This window comes from Mobula birostris, chromosome 5, assembly GCF_030028105.1.
Source record: "Mobula birostris isolate sMobBir1 chromosome 5, sMobBir1.hap1, whole genome shotgun sequence".
In the NCBI taxonomy this organism is placed as follows: domain Eukaryota; kingdom Metazoa; phylum Chordata; class Chondrichthyes; order Myliobatiformes; family Myliobatidae; genus Mobula; species Mobula birostris.
The window spans coordinates 188,143,764-188,158,357 of NC_092374.1; the positions used below are offsets into that span (position 1 = coordinate 188,143,764).

Sequence of the window (14,594 nt, forward strand, 5' to 3'; positions counted from 1 at the left end):
AGTCAGTGGTCGAAGCAGATACACTAGTGAAATTTATGAGACTACTAGACAGGTATATGGAGAAATTTAAGGTGGAGGGTTATATGGGAGGCAGGGTTTGAGGGTTGGCACAACATTCTGGGCCGAAGAGCCTGTACTGCGCTATGTTCTACGTTCTATATTGGACCCCTTTTACCCTGCCATTACTTAACACAACATATACAGACTCTATACCTTCCGATCCTATGTCACCCCTTTCTAATGATTTAATATTATTTCTTATACACAGGGACACACCAGCCCCTCTGCCTACTAACCTATCTTTCTGATACTCCGTATATACTTGGACATTCAACTCCCAATGGCAGCCATCCTTCAGCCAAGTTTCAGAGATGGCAACAACATCATACTTCCCAATCTGTAGCTGACTTCCAAGATCATCCATTTTATTTCTTATACTGCTTGCATTCAAATACAACACTTTCAGTCCAGTATTTGTTGCTTTCCATTTTAACTGCACCACACCTCTATTGCTCTGTAACTCATCCCACTAGCTGTGATTATGCCTCATCTCCTGCCTGTCCTTTTTATCATCTCTGTTGCACGCTTTCTTTGACTTATTTCTGTTTTTCCCTTCCTCAGCCCTATCACTCTGGTTCCCATCCCCCTACCAAATTAGTTTAAACCCTCCCTTACAGCTCTATTAAACCTGCCTGCCAGGATATTGGACCCTTTGTGTTCAGATGCACGGGCAGCTACCACAGGTTCCTTGACAGATCAGGGTCGGGGCCCAGTGACTGGGACCCTTCACTGCTGCAGCTTTCACTGTCTTTGTGCAGTTTGATCACCTTCTGCCAGCTCCACCATTGAGGTCTTAGTTGGATCGTTCTTTGTCTGAAACCTTCCCCTTGACAGCATCACTGTGGTGACCACACCAGGAGATAAATTCCAGAAGGCATCGCTCTTGGGATCTCCATCACCAGCCTCTCCGCGACAAGGTGACGATCCTCGGAGAAGAATGTTGTACTAACGAGCTGCTTGCCTCTCCCTCACACGTGAGACTGGCAAAGATCTATGAGAAAAGGAAGAGGTGGGAATTTCCCAGTGACTTGACCCTCAACACTCCTCAGGGTCCAACAAAATGGATTGCACTTATATAGCGCCTTCAATACTAAGAGGATGCCGTTTGTAACTTGTGGGTCATTATAAATGTTCAATGAAATACAGACCTAGTGATAAAACTCTGAATATAAACTTTGCCTTTACACTCTGGGTGACAGGAATAAGAATCTATTTGGTGCTCTCTTTTTAAATTTGGCTTTTAACAACTAAATTTAAAAGATAGTGAAGCTGCAGACTGCACAGTTGGAAACAGCCGACAGTCAGGCGAATAGCAGTAAACTGGGGTGAGCTGGAGCAGTGGGCGGATGGACGGGAACGATTTGAAAATGTTGAGTGTCCCTTCCATTCCAGGAAAATGGCTACATGCTTCCTTGTTACACGGACATGGGCAGGAATACAAGGAGCTGTAGTTATAGTTTGAGCTGTTAGGCTTGTTGTTTTATTTTCCTGTGTTCCACCAGGCAAGTATGCAGATTTCTGTTCAAAGTGGGCTCAGTTCAGGCCCATGAGAAACATGCTAATATTTTCCAGGATATTTGTAATATGATGTGTTTATTGGTCCCGACAAATGAGAGCGATATCCTGGGACTGGGATAATTAAACTCCAACAACCACACCCACCTTCCTTCGTGTAAAGTGCGGTTCCAGCCAGTGGGTTCAATTCACTTTGTCTCAACTGTAAATGAAAATCTTCCTCCTGACCACACTGCAGCCTCCCAGACTCGATATTCAACATCAGACAGCCTGTTGTCTCTAATTCTCTCAGAACCATCAGTTCTGCTGCAGCTCACCCATCTGTAACATTGACTCAGTTTTTCTCTCTCCATTAACAGACCTGCTGGGCATTTCCTACAGCTCTACATTTCACAACTTTTACATCCCTTTGTGTGTGCTCCGTCTCCCTCACTCCAGAGTTTTATGTTCCTTTGTTCATGTTCCACCTCCCTAATAACTTCATTCATTACAAACCCAGTGATCTCGTCTACAACGTACCCCACGGAAACTCTGACCCTTTTGTTTTACCGAACCGCTCCATCCTCCTTGTAATTTAAAACCAACCTGTTTTCAATCTTTCCCACTTCTGACGTCCTCAACCTGAAACATTAATTCTGTTTCTCTTTCCACAGATGCTGCCTGAACTGCTGAGAGTTTCCAGCATTTTCTGGACCATGGTACTGTATTGGTCAGCACAACACTTTATGGTACCAGTGACCCGGGTTCAATTCCCACCACTGTCTGTAAGGAGTTCGTACACACTCCCTGTGACTGTGTGGGTTTCCTCGGATGCTCCACCGTCCTCCCACAGTCCAAAGGTGGGAGGTTAATCGGACATTGTAAATTATCCTATAATTAGGCTGATCCCATTCATGAATAGTAACCAACAGCAAAACAGAAGTGGCTTATTTAATCAGCAATGGTCATAAAAAGGCACCAGGCAACACGTTTAAAATACAAATGTACACATATACATACAGTATAGGATTAAAATATCCCAAAATCACCCTCCAGTACAACATTCAAACTCATAGAGTTTTATTGCAGTTTCACTGCTCACTGTACAAAAATGGGAGGGAGTTTGTGAGGAAATGCTGTACCTGGTATTGGCACTGGGGAAATCACAATCTTTATGGGATTTCTAAGGACAGCATTAGTGCAACAGCCAGAGCAGTTTTAATACTTGTACAAAATGGAAAGGATTTCTGGGCTTGGATTCACTGGTTTAGTCTGATACAACAACACAAAGGTGGGGTGGAGTCTACACACTGTCCTCAGTTTGACTAACAGCAGACAATTTGGACAGGAAAATGACAGATTTGACATGGATCCCACAATGATTGCAACTGAGATCAGTGTAGATGGACAACAAGGTCAGCATGGATTTGGTGGGCCGAAGGGCCTGTTTCTATGCTGTGTGACTCTGTGACCCTTCTCAGGATGGCCCAGGAGCAATAGCTCGATGTTTGTAGATTGATGAAGAAAATGCTCATCACTGATGTGTCACTCCGAGTTGGATGATGCCGGCCTCATTATTATGCTCAGGGTTAACGATCCGTGTATGAATGGGATTTATTGTCCTGAAACTGTAACCGGCTGATTTCATTGCAGATTCCAGTAAACAGGTGAACAAAGGAACTCCAGTTCCAACTGACTACTGCGAGGGTACAAAGGGTAACTCCTGTAACACCGACGTGATGGAAGAGCAATGCCATGGCCGAGAGTGAAAATGGTGACATCGGGACGTTCTGTTTGATCTCTCTCAGCTGCCAGCTCTTCACCTCTCTGCTACGACAGGGGAAGTCAGCCTTGATGGCACAAACAAATACAAGCAATAGGAAGTGTTGTTGCTTCACAAACAGATTGGAAATGATGGGAAAGGAGAGGGACTCAGAGAGACCTTGTCATTCTGGTGGGGAACATTAACCACAAGAGGTGCTTGTTGTACAAGGGGGCCTTGGTGACCCTCCAGGTCTACAGCCAGGCAGCGGCAAGGAGTAAAGTGTGAGATGTGGTAGAAATCAGCAATGAATGATCCCAAGGCGAAGAATCTGAGAGGCAGTGATCTGGTCACAAAACAACAAATTTCATCTCATAACACAGTGACAATAAACCTGATTGTGGTTGTCTTCATCAGGCAAAGCAGTTGAACTGTGTGTGGGAGCCTGCATTTGATGTCCCAGATTGCAGTCAGGACTGTCTTCTGAAGCACATATTATGTAGTTATTGCACCTTCAAGAGATCTAAATCAGAGATAAATTCACAAGGTCTTGTGGACCGAGCCCCTCTGGGCTCCTCTTTCATGGTTCCTTAAAATGATTCCGGTACCAATGAGAATTTTGCCAGATTATCAGGATTGAATTTCTCACCGGAAGCTGAGAGCTGAAATGAGTGCAGTGTTGTTCTCACTCAGGGTAATACAAGTTACAGCTACAGAGCACCATGGTCCCACTGTTGGAGGGAAGGATTTTCCAGGCTCCAGTCTACAGCAGGGACACAGAACCTGCCCTCACAGTCACCTCTGGAACTGAAGACTGCCGTGTCCCTTCTAACTGACCGGATGATTTTCAGGTTCAGCTTCATGACCTGGGCCGAGAGGTTGTAATTCCGGCATTTCTCCAGGATCCTAAAATGGACAGAATGTGTTTGTTATACATGATGACAAATCTTCACTTTGTTCACTGAGATAAAGATGGGACAGACTGACAGGCAGTGGGGGGAGGGGTATGGGATGGGGCAGGGGAGGGCAGTGGGATGAGGGAGAGGCAGAGGTGACTAATTGGACATAACTGATGTTACAAAGGGTTCAGACAGAGACAACCACTTTCTGCAGAACCAGACACAGACTGATAGAAATGGTAAATAACCATAATGGTGTCCAAACAAGAATGTAATGAAACTCTAAGGGATACTGTCAATTAAATTAAAATTAACCAGATATTATCGACAATAACAGAGGTCATGATTCCTGCTAACCCATGTGTCAATAAATGAGAGAGAGTGGCATTATAAATCAAACCCAGGTTTTGACTTGGAGCAAGAAGGCTGTGGGTGACCGGCTGATTTCTGGAGCTGAGGCAGATTTTACTACTCGGGGTAAAAGAGAGGAGAGACTGTGCAGGTGCCTGACGTCAGCCAGTAGAGCGAGACAGATTTAAAAAGATGACCACCATATACAGTGGGCAGAGGAGTGAGAGGAAGCAGTGTGATCGGGCTTTGGCTCAACGGGCTTAGGCAGTAACGGGACGAGGTGAAGTAGGTTTACTTGTGTTGGTTGCGGAAAGGAGGAAGTATGTGTCAGAGGCCAGTTTTCTGTGCTTGGTGTCAGATGTGGAAGGTCCCGGAGTCTCCCAGCCTCCCGGATGGCCTTCTCTGCACTAGGTGTGTCGAGCTGAAGCTCTTAAAGGACCAAGTTAGGGAACTGGAGATGCAGCTCAATGACCTTCTCCTGGTCAGGGAGAGCGAGGAGGTGATAGAGACGAGTTATTGGCAGGTGGTCACACTGGGGCCACGGGAGACAGACAAGTGGGTCACAGTCAGGAGGGGGAAGGGGAAGAGTCAGGTACTAGAGAACGCCCCTGTGGCTGTACCCCTTGACATTAAGTACTCCTGTTTGAATACTGTTGGGAGAGACGGCCTACCTGGGGGAAGCAACAGTGGCCGTGCCTCTGGCACAGAGTCTGGCCCTGTAGCTCAGAAGGGTAGTGAAAGGAAGAGGAAGGCAGTAGTGATAGGGGACTCTATAGTTGGGGGGTCAGACAGGCCATTTTGCGGATGCAGGAAGAAAACTCGGATGGTAGTTTGCCTCCCAGGTGCCAGGGTCTGGGATGTTTCAGCTCGCATCCAAAATATACCGCGTTGGGAGGGAGAACAGCCAGAGGTCGTGGTACATATTGGTACCAATGACATAGGTAGGAAAAGGGAAGAGGTCCTGAAAGGAGAATATAGGGAGTTAGGAAGGGAGTTGAGAAGCAGGACCATAAAGATAGTATCCTCAGGATTACTGCCTGTGCCATGCGACAGTGAGAATAGGAATAGAATGAGGTGGAGGGTAAATGTGTGGCTGAGGGATTGGAGCAGGGGGCAGGGATTCAGATTTCTGGATCATTGGGACCTCTTTTGTGGCAGGTGTGACCTGTACAAAAAGAACAGGTTGCACTTGAATCCCAAGGTGACCAATATCCTGGTGGGGAGGTTTGCTAAGGCTAGCTGGGAGAGTTTAAACTAGAATTGCTGGGGGGTGGCAACTGATCCGAAGAGACTGGGGAAGAAGAGGTTGGCTCACAAATAGAGAAAACTAGTAGACAGTGCAAGAGGGAGGACAGGCAGGTGATAGAGAAGGGACGCGCTCTGTTCGAAGAATTGAGATGTGTTTATTTTAATACAAGGAGTGTTGTGAACAAAGCGGATGAGCTTAGAGCGTGAAGCATAGAGCTTGGAGATATGATGTGGTGGCCATTACAGAGACTTGGATGACTCAGGGACAGGAATGCTTACTTCAAGTGCCGAGTTTTAGATGTTTCAGAAGGGATAAGGAGGGAGGCAAAAGAGGTGGGGGTGTGGCACTGTGGATCAGAGATAGTGTCATTGCTGCAGAAAAGGTGGATGCCATGGAAGAATTGTCTATGGAGTCTCTGTGGGTGGAGGTCGGGAACAGGAAGGGGTCAATATCTTTACTGCGTGATTTTTACAGGCCGCCCAATAGTAACAGGGATATCTAGGAATAGATAGGGAAACAGATCCTGGAAAAGTGTAATAATAGCAGAGTTGTCATGATGGGAGATTTTAATTTCCCAAATATCGATTGGCATCTCCCTAGAGCAATGGATATTGATGGGGAGGAGTTTGTTAGGTGTGTTCAGGATGGTTTCTTGACACAATATGTAGAAAAACCGACAAGAGAGGAGGCTGTAATTGATTTGGTATTGGGAAATGAACCTGGTCAGGTGTCAGATCTCTCAGTGGGATAGCATTTTGGAGATAGTGATCATAATTCTGTCTCCTTTACAATAGCATTGGAGAGAGATAGGACCAGACAAGTTAGAAAAGCGTTGAATTGGTGTAAGGGAAATTATGAGGCTATCAGGCAGGAAATTGTAACCTTAAATCGGAAGCAGACGTTCTCAGGGAAAAGTATGGAAGAAATGTGGCAAATGTTCAGGGGATATTTGTGTAGAATTCTGCATAGGTACATTCCAATGAGACAAGGAAGTTATGGTAGAGTACAGGAACCGTGGTGTACAAAGACTGTAATAAATCTAGACAAGAAGAAAAGATTACAAAAGGTTCAGAGAGCTAGGTAATGTTAGAGATCTAGAAGATTATAAGGCTAACAGGAAGGAGCTTAAGAAGGAAATTAGGAGAGCCAGAAGGGGCCATGAGAAGGCCTTGGTGTGCAGGATTAAAGAAAACCCAAAGGCATTCTACAAGTATGTGAAGAGCAAGAGGATAAGACGTGAAAGAACAGGACGTATCAAGTGTGACAGTGGGAAAGTGTGTATGGAACCAAAGGAAAAAGCAGAGGTACTTAATGAATCCGTTACTTCGGTATTCACTATGGAAAAGGATCTTGGTGATTGTAGTGATGACTTGCAGCAGAATGAAAAGCTTGAGCACATAGATTTTAAGAAAGAGGATGTGCTGGAGCTTTTGGAAAGCATCAAATTGGATAAGTCGCTGGGAATGGATGAGATGTACCCAATGCTGCTCTGGGAGGCGAGGGAGGAGATTGCTGAGCCTCTGGCAATGATATTTTCATCATCAATGGGGACGGGAGAGGTTCCAGAGCATTGGAGGTTTGTGGATGTTGTTCCTTTTTTCAAGAAAGGGAGTAGAGATAGCCCAGGAAATTATAGACCAGTGAGTCTCACCTCAGTGGTTGGTAAGTTGATGGAGAAGATCCTGAGAGGCAGGATTTATGAACATTTGGAGAGGTATAATATGATTAGGAATAGTCAGCATGGCTTTGTCAAGGGCAGGTTGTGCCTTACGAGCCTGACTGAATTTTTTGAGGATATGACTAAACACATTGATGAAGGAAGAGCTGTAGATGTAGTGTATATGGATTTCAGCAAGGCATTTGATAAGGTACCCTATGCAAGGCTTATTGAGAAAGTAAGGAGGCATGGGATCCAAGGGGACATTGCTTTGCGGATCCAGAACAGCTTGCCCACAGAAGGCAAAGAGTGTTTGTGGACAGGTCATATTCTGCATGGAGATTGGTGACCTTTGGAGTGCCTCAGGGATCTGTTCTGGGACCCTTACTCTTCGTGATTTTTATAAATGACCTGGATGAGGAAGTGGAGGGATGGGTTAGAAATTTGCTGATGGCACAAAGGTTGGGGGTGTTGTGGATAGTGTGGAGGGCTGTCAGAGGTTACAGCGGGGCATCGATGGGATGCAAATCTGGCCTGAGAAGTGGCAGATGGAGTTCAACCCAGATAAGTGTGAAGTGCTTCATTTTGGTAGAATATGACAGCAGAATATAGTATTAACAGTAAGACTCTTGGCAGTGTGGAGGATCAGAGGGATCTTGGGGTCCAAGTCCATAGGACACTCAAAGCTGCGACGCAGGTTGACTCTGTAATTAAGAAGGCATATGATGCATTGCCTTCATCAATCGTGGGATTGAGTTTAAGAGCTGAGAGGTAATGTTGCAGCTATATAGGACCCTGGTCAGACCTCACTTGGAGTACTGTGCTCATTTCTGGTCGCCTCACTACATGAAGGACGTGGAATCCATAGAAAGGGTGCAGAGGAGATTTACAAAGATGTTGCCTGGATTGGGGAGCATGCCTTATGAGAATAGGTTGAGTGAACTCGGCCTTTTCTCCTTGGAGCGACGGAGGATGAGAGGTGACCTGAGAGAGGTGTATAAGATGATTAGAGGCATTGATCGTGTGGATGGTCAGAGGTTTTTTCCCAGGGCTGAAATGGTTCCCACAAGAGGACACAGGTTTAAGGTGCTGGGGAGTAGGTACGGAAGAGATGTCAGGGGTAAGTTTTTTACTCAGAGAGTGGTGAGTGTATGGAATGGGCTGTCAGCAATGGTGGTGGAGGCGGATACAATAGGGTCTTTTAAGAGACTTTTAGATAGATACATGGAGCTTAGAAAAATAGAGGGCTATAGGTAAGCGTAGTAATTTCTAACGGAGGGACATGTTCGGCACAACTTCATAGTTTTTCTATATTTCTATGTCTATAAATAGAGCAGGAAGATTCCAATGACTTTATTCATGTGTGAACTGAGAGAGGGAGAAATAACAGTGAATTTACAAACTATTTAAACACAATAAAACTGCAGGAATTTATATGAACAAAATACCTGCTCTGTTTCACCACGGTTGTTCTCATTAGTTCTTTCGTTCCTGCCTGTAATGAATGAAATAATCCCTTATAAATTCTAGATGAATGATGCACATTGGTGAAGATTACTTGTTGCTATTTTAACCGGCCATGGACACCAATCTATTTTGTCCACATGAGGTCCATACCCTTCTAAACCATGTCTATTTAAATGAGGTTCTAAATCGTTCTTGTAATGCTAAACATGTCATCCTCTGTCAGTGTGTTCCAGATGTCAACCATTCTCTGTTTTAAAAACTAATCCCACACATCTCCTTCAAAACTCCTTCCTCTCAGTTTAAACCCGAAAGTTCTTTTTGATACCCCTATCGTACCATGGGAAATGATTTTCACTCTCTACCCCATCTATCTCTGAGGGGTTCACTTCTATGCTAACTGCTAAGGCTAATAAAATGGCTTCTCTGTAATGTTAACTGCTGAGGTAGTGGGTTCTCTGTAGCAGCATGTCTGGGTTATAAGCAGAGATAACGGGGCTTTGGAATTCAGTGTTAACCAATGGGAGGGAGGTTATTCTTTCTTGTCTGTCTAAAATCTATCGGTTTTTTGCGGGCTTTGGGCAGAAGGCGTGAGGGGAATGAAGAGAGGAGATGGGCTCGAGGAGTCGGTGGGCTACCCGACTCTCCGGGCTCTGGGCGGAAGCTCGGAGGTCGACAACGATCGGAGGATCAGCGCAGGGGAATCCGTGAGCTCCAACGATTTGTGCACGAACTGACAAACTGATTAATAAGTCTCTTGGTACATTTTATTTTATATTTTGTTTATCTACTAACCCCACAGTCAAATATAAAATCTTAGTCGTTTAACTGCATATTGCGTACCGTTTGTTATTCCGGGGTACTGATTTGAAACAGGGGACACGTTGTGCAGCATCCACCCAAATGAGAATTCCAAGGTTTGGTCGAGCAGGGGGGTCCTCAACCCCGAGGTCATCCCACACATCTCCTTCAAAACTCCCTCCTCTCAGCTTAAACCCAAAAGTTGTTTTTGATACCCCTGTCATACCATGGGAAATGATTTTCACTCTCTACCCCATCTATGCCTTTCACAACCTTGTATACTTATAAGGGTCACTCCTTAGCTACCTTCACTCCAGGGAAACCAAGCCCAGCCGATGCAATCTCTCCTCATAACCAAACTCCTCCAATCCAGCAACTTCCCGTCGCATCTCCTCTGCACTCTCTCCAGTGCAACTATATCCTTCCTATAGTGTTGTGACCAGAACTACACACAGTACTCCCAGTGAGGCCTATCCAGTGTTTTGTAAAGTTGCAATGTAGAATCATAGAGAATACAGCACAGGTACAGGCCCTTCAGCCCAACGAGTCCATGCTGACCACATTGTTCTCTGAGCTCGTACCAATTTACTGTATCTGTCCCATATCCCTCCAAGTACTGTCCCTGAATGTATCGATTTAAGTATTTCTTACATGAAAAGATTGTACTTCCCACAACCACTTCCTCTGACAGTTCGTTCCATCTACTCACCAACCTCTGTGTGAAAAAGTTGCTCCTCAGATCTCTGTTAAATCTTTCCACTTTCACCTGAAATCTCTGCCCACCCCTAGATTTGGGATCCCCTCCCTGGGGAAGGCTGATTCCATCCACCTTATCTATGTTTCTCATTATTTTAAACATTTCTGTAAGGTCTCCTTCCCCCATGTTCCAATCTATAAAGACTTAGCCTGGCCAACCTCTCCCTATAACTCTAGTCTTGGCAAAATTCCCCCATGTTCCAATCCATAAAGACATAGCCTGGCCAACCTCTCCCTATAATTCTAGTCTTGGCAAAATCCTCGTAAATCTTTTCTACACTTGGTTTAGTTTCATTACATGTTTCCTATATCAGGCTGAACAAAACTGTACACAGTCCAAATGTAGCCTTACCAGTGACTAGTACAACTGCAGCATAATGCCCCAACTCCTTTGCTCAATGTCCTGACTGAAGATAGTCAGCATGCTAAATGCCCTTTTCACCACCCTGTCTACCTGTGACACCACTTTCAATGAACGATGTACTTGTACTCCGAGGTCTCTCTGTTTCATTGCACTCCCTGGTGCCCGAACATTCAGAGTACCAGTTGCAAACTAGTTCCATTTTCCAAAATGCATCTAATACCTTGTACTTATCTGTATCGAAATCTATTTGCCACTTCTCAACCCTCTTCCCTCAATGATCAGGATCACTGTTCAATCTACGATAACCATTTTCACTATCACCAACATCTCCTCATTTTGTGTCATCTGCATATTTGTTGACCAAGCCTTGTGTATTCACATTTAAATCATTCTATAATTAACAAATAACAAGGGTCCCCATACTGACCCATAGAGCACAGCACTAATCACTGACCTCCATTCCCAGAAATAACCCTTAAAAACCTTCTGATTCCTACCAAAAAACTCATTTTGAATTCACCCAAATTGCTCTCCCTGGATTCCATGGGAGCTAAACTGCCATGTGGGACCTAGAACGCTTTGGAAAGGTCAAAGAAGACAACATCCACTGACCTACTCTCACCAACAGTTTTAGTTACTTCTTCAAGTAATTCTCTGGCTTCTCCTTGTTACTCTACTTAAACAACGGAATGACAGTAGCTACATCCCAGTCTTTGGGAATTTCACCAGTGGCTAAAAATGAAGCAAATATCTCTTCAACAGCCTCCACAATTTCTTCTTTAGCTTCCAATGTATTCTGATGATATACTCAGTCAAGCCCTGAGAATTCATCCACATAAAAATGCACATTATCTAATTTAATCCCCCGTTTGATCCTGCCTAATTCCCACAAAATTAGCCCAGCCCCAGTTTTCAACCCTAACTTGGGGTCCCATGCTTGCTTTTCCATCACCATCTTAAAACTACAAGAACTGTGGTCACCAGAGCCAAAGTTCTCCCTGACTGCTCCCTCAGTTACTTGCCCTGCCTCATTCTCCAAGAGGAGGTCCAGTATTGCACCCTCTGTCTAGGTCTCTCTACTCGGGAAACTTTTCAAAGTTTAAATATCGTTCAGTGTCATTTCCTGTACACAAGTTTAAGGAGAACAAGATAATTATTACTCTGGATGCAATGCAGCACAAAAAATACAAACTATGAAGAACACATTATCAATAATAAAAATCACAAAATAACTATAAATACACACGACAGCTTACATGCATAGATTGATTGTCTATCCATAAAGTGACACTGGCTTGTACATAATGTCAGTGATGGGAAATTATAATGTAGTGGTGGAGTTAGCGGGTGGAGGTGTTGATCAGCCTCACCGCTTGGGGAAAGGAACTGCTTTTGAGTCTGGTGGTCCTGGCGTGGATGCTACGTAAACATGAGAAAGTCTGCAGATGCTGAAAGTCCAAAACGACACACACACAATGCTGGAGGAACTCAGCAGGTCAGGCAGCATCTTTGGAAATGAATAAACGGTTGACGTTTCAGGCTGAGAGCCTCCTTCAGGACTGAGAAAGAAGGGGGAAGATGTCAGAATAAAAAGGTGGGGGGAGGGGGAGGAGGCAAGCTGTAAGTTGACAGGTGAAGCCAGGTGGGCAGGAAAGGTAAAGGGCTGGAGAAGAAGTAATCTGATAGGAGATGAGAATGGACCACACCGTACTCTATATACAATATGTCATTAATTGCAGGTAGTTTGGTGCCAGTGATGGGTTGGTCAGTTTTAACTACCCATTGTGGAGCCTTCCTGTTCGCCACAGTGCAGTTTCCGTACCAAGCAGTGATGCAGCTTGTTAGGCTGCCCTCTACTGTGCATCTGTGGAATGACATGAGTGTGGATGTGCAAAGTCTCGCTCTCTCAGACTCCTCAGAAAAATGAGGCAGTGGTGAGCTTTCCTGCCGTGTAGGATGTGTTCTGGGACCATGAGAGTTGTGTGTGATGTTCACTCCCAGGAGTTTGAAATGATGTTCAGTCCATACAGCTTCACAGAATGAACCTCCAAAGATGTCATCTCTAATCACTGATGCTGTGTCCTCCGTGATCAAAAGGCAACATCCCCTCCTCATTTATCTGTACCTCTGTCCATAAGACCATAAGACCATAAAACGTAGGAACAGAATTAGGCCATCTGGCCCATCGAGCCTACTCCGCCATTCAATCATGGCTAATCCTTTATTTTCCTCCTTCTTAACCCCAGTTCCCGGCCTTCTCCCCACAACATTTGATGTCATGTCTTATCAAGAACTTATTAATCTCTCCCTTAAATACACCCAACAACCAGGCCTCACAGCTGTATGTGGCATCAAATTCCACAAATTTACCACCCTTTGCTGAAGAAGTTTCTCCGTATCTCTATTTTGAAAGGGCGCCTCTCTATTCTGAGGCTGTGCCCTCATCCTAGACTCATGGGAAACATCCTTTCCACGTCTACTCCATCTAGGCCTTCTAACATTTGAAAGGTTTCAATGTGATTCCCCTCTTCCTTCTGAATTCCAGTGAGTACAGACCTGGAGATATCAAATATTCCTTGTGTGATAACCCTTTCACTCCTGGAATCATCCTCATGAACCTCCTCTGGACCCTCTCCAATGCCAGCACATCTTTTCTAAGATGAGGGGCCCAAAACTGTTCACAATACTCAAGCTGAGGCCTCAGCAGTGCCTTATAAAGCCTCAGCATCAAGTCCTTGCTCTTATATTCTAGACCTCTTGAAATGAATGCTAAAATGGCATTTGCCTTCCTCACCACTGACTCTAACTGCAAGTTAACCTTTAGGATGTTCTGCACAAGGACTCCCAAGTCCCTTTGCATCTCAGATTTTGGGATTTTCTCCCCATTTAAAAAATAGTCTGCACATTTATTTCTACTGGCAAAGTGCATAACCATGCATTTTCCAACATTGTATTTCATTTGCCACTTTCTTGACCATTCTCCAAATTTGTCTAAGTCTTTCTGCATTCTACCCATTTCCTCAAAACTGCTTGCCTCTCCATCAATCTTCGTATCATCTGCAAACATGGCAACAAAGCTATCTATTCCATCATCTGAATAATTTATATACAGCATAAAAAGAAGTGGTCCCAACACCGCTAGTCACTGCCAGCCAACCAGAAAAGGATTTTTTATTCCCACTCACTACCTCCTACCAATCAGCCAATGCTCTAACCATGTTAGTATCTTTCCTGTAATACCATGGGCTCTTAAATTGGTAAGCAGCCTCATGTGTGGCACCTTGTCAAAGTCCTTCTGACAGTCCAAATAACAACTTCCACAGCATTCACTTTATCCTACTTGAAACATCCATCCTACTTGAAACTTCCTCAAAGAATTCCAACTGGCTCGCCAGGCAGGATTTTCCCTGAAGGAAACCATGCTGACTTTGTACTGTCTTGTCATGTGTCACCAAGTACTCCATCACCACATCCTTAACAATTGACTCTAACATCTTCCCAACCAGGCTAACTGGTCTATAATTTCCTTTCTGCTGCCTTCTTCCTTTCTTAAAGAGTGGAGTGACATTTGCAATTTTCCAGTCCTCTGGCACCATGCCAGAGTCCAATCATTTTTGAAAGATCACTTCTAATGCCATCACAATCTCTAATGCTATCTTTCAGAACTCTTGGGTGCAGTTCATCTGGTCTGGGTGACTTATGTAGCTTTAGGTCTCTCAGCTTTTTGAGCACCTTCT

The 14,594-nt window shown here is 44.6% G+C and overlaps 1 protein-coding gene across 3 annotated transcripts in view; it reads right to left on the minus strand.

Moving 5' to 3' along the window:
- Positions 1 to 2,489: 2,489 nt before the first annotated feature.
- LOC140198142 (uncharacterized) overlaps positions 2,490 to 14,594 on the minus strand; it is a 188,439-nt gene continuing 176,334 nt past the window's right edge. For all 3 annotated transcript variants that reach the window (XM_072259107.1, XM_072259106.1, XM_072259108.1), the window contains 2 exons: positions 8,921 to 8,967; positions 2,490 to 4,222 (listed from right to left, as the gene is read on the minus strand). In XM_072259107.1, coding sequence (XP_072115208.1) covers positions 4,145 to 4,222; positions 8,921 to 8,967 — 125 coding nt within the window. In that variant the 3' untranslated portion in view covers positions 2,490 to 4,144. The remainder of the gene's footprint in view (positions 4,223 to 8,920; positions 8,968 to 14,594) is intronic.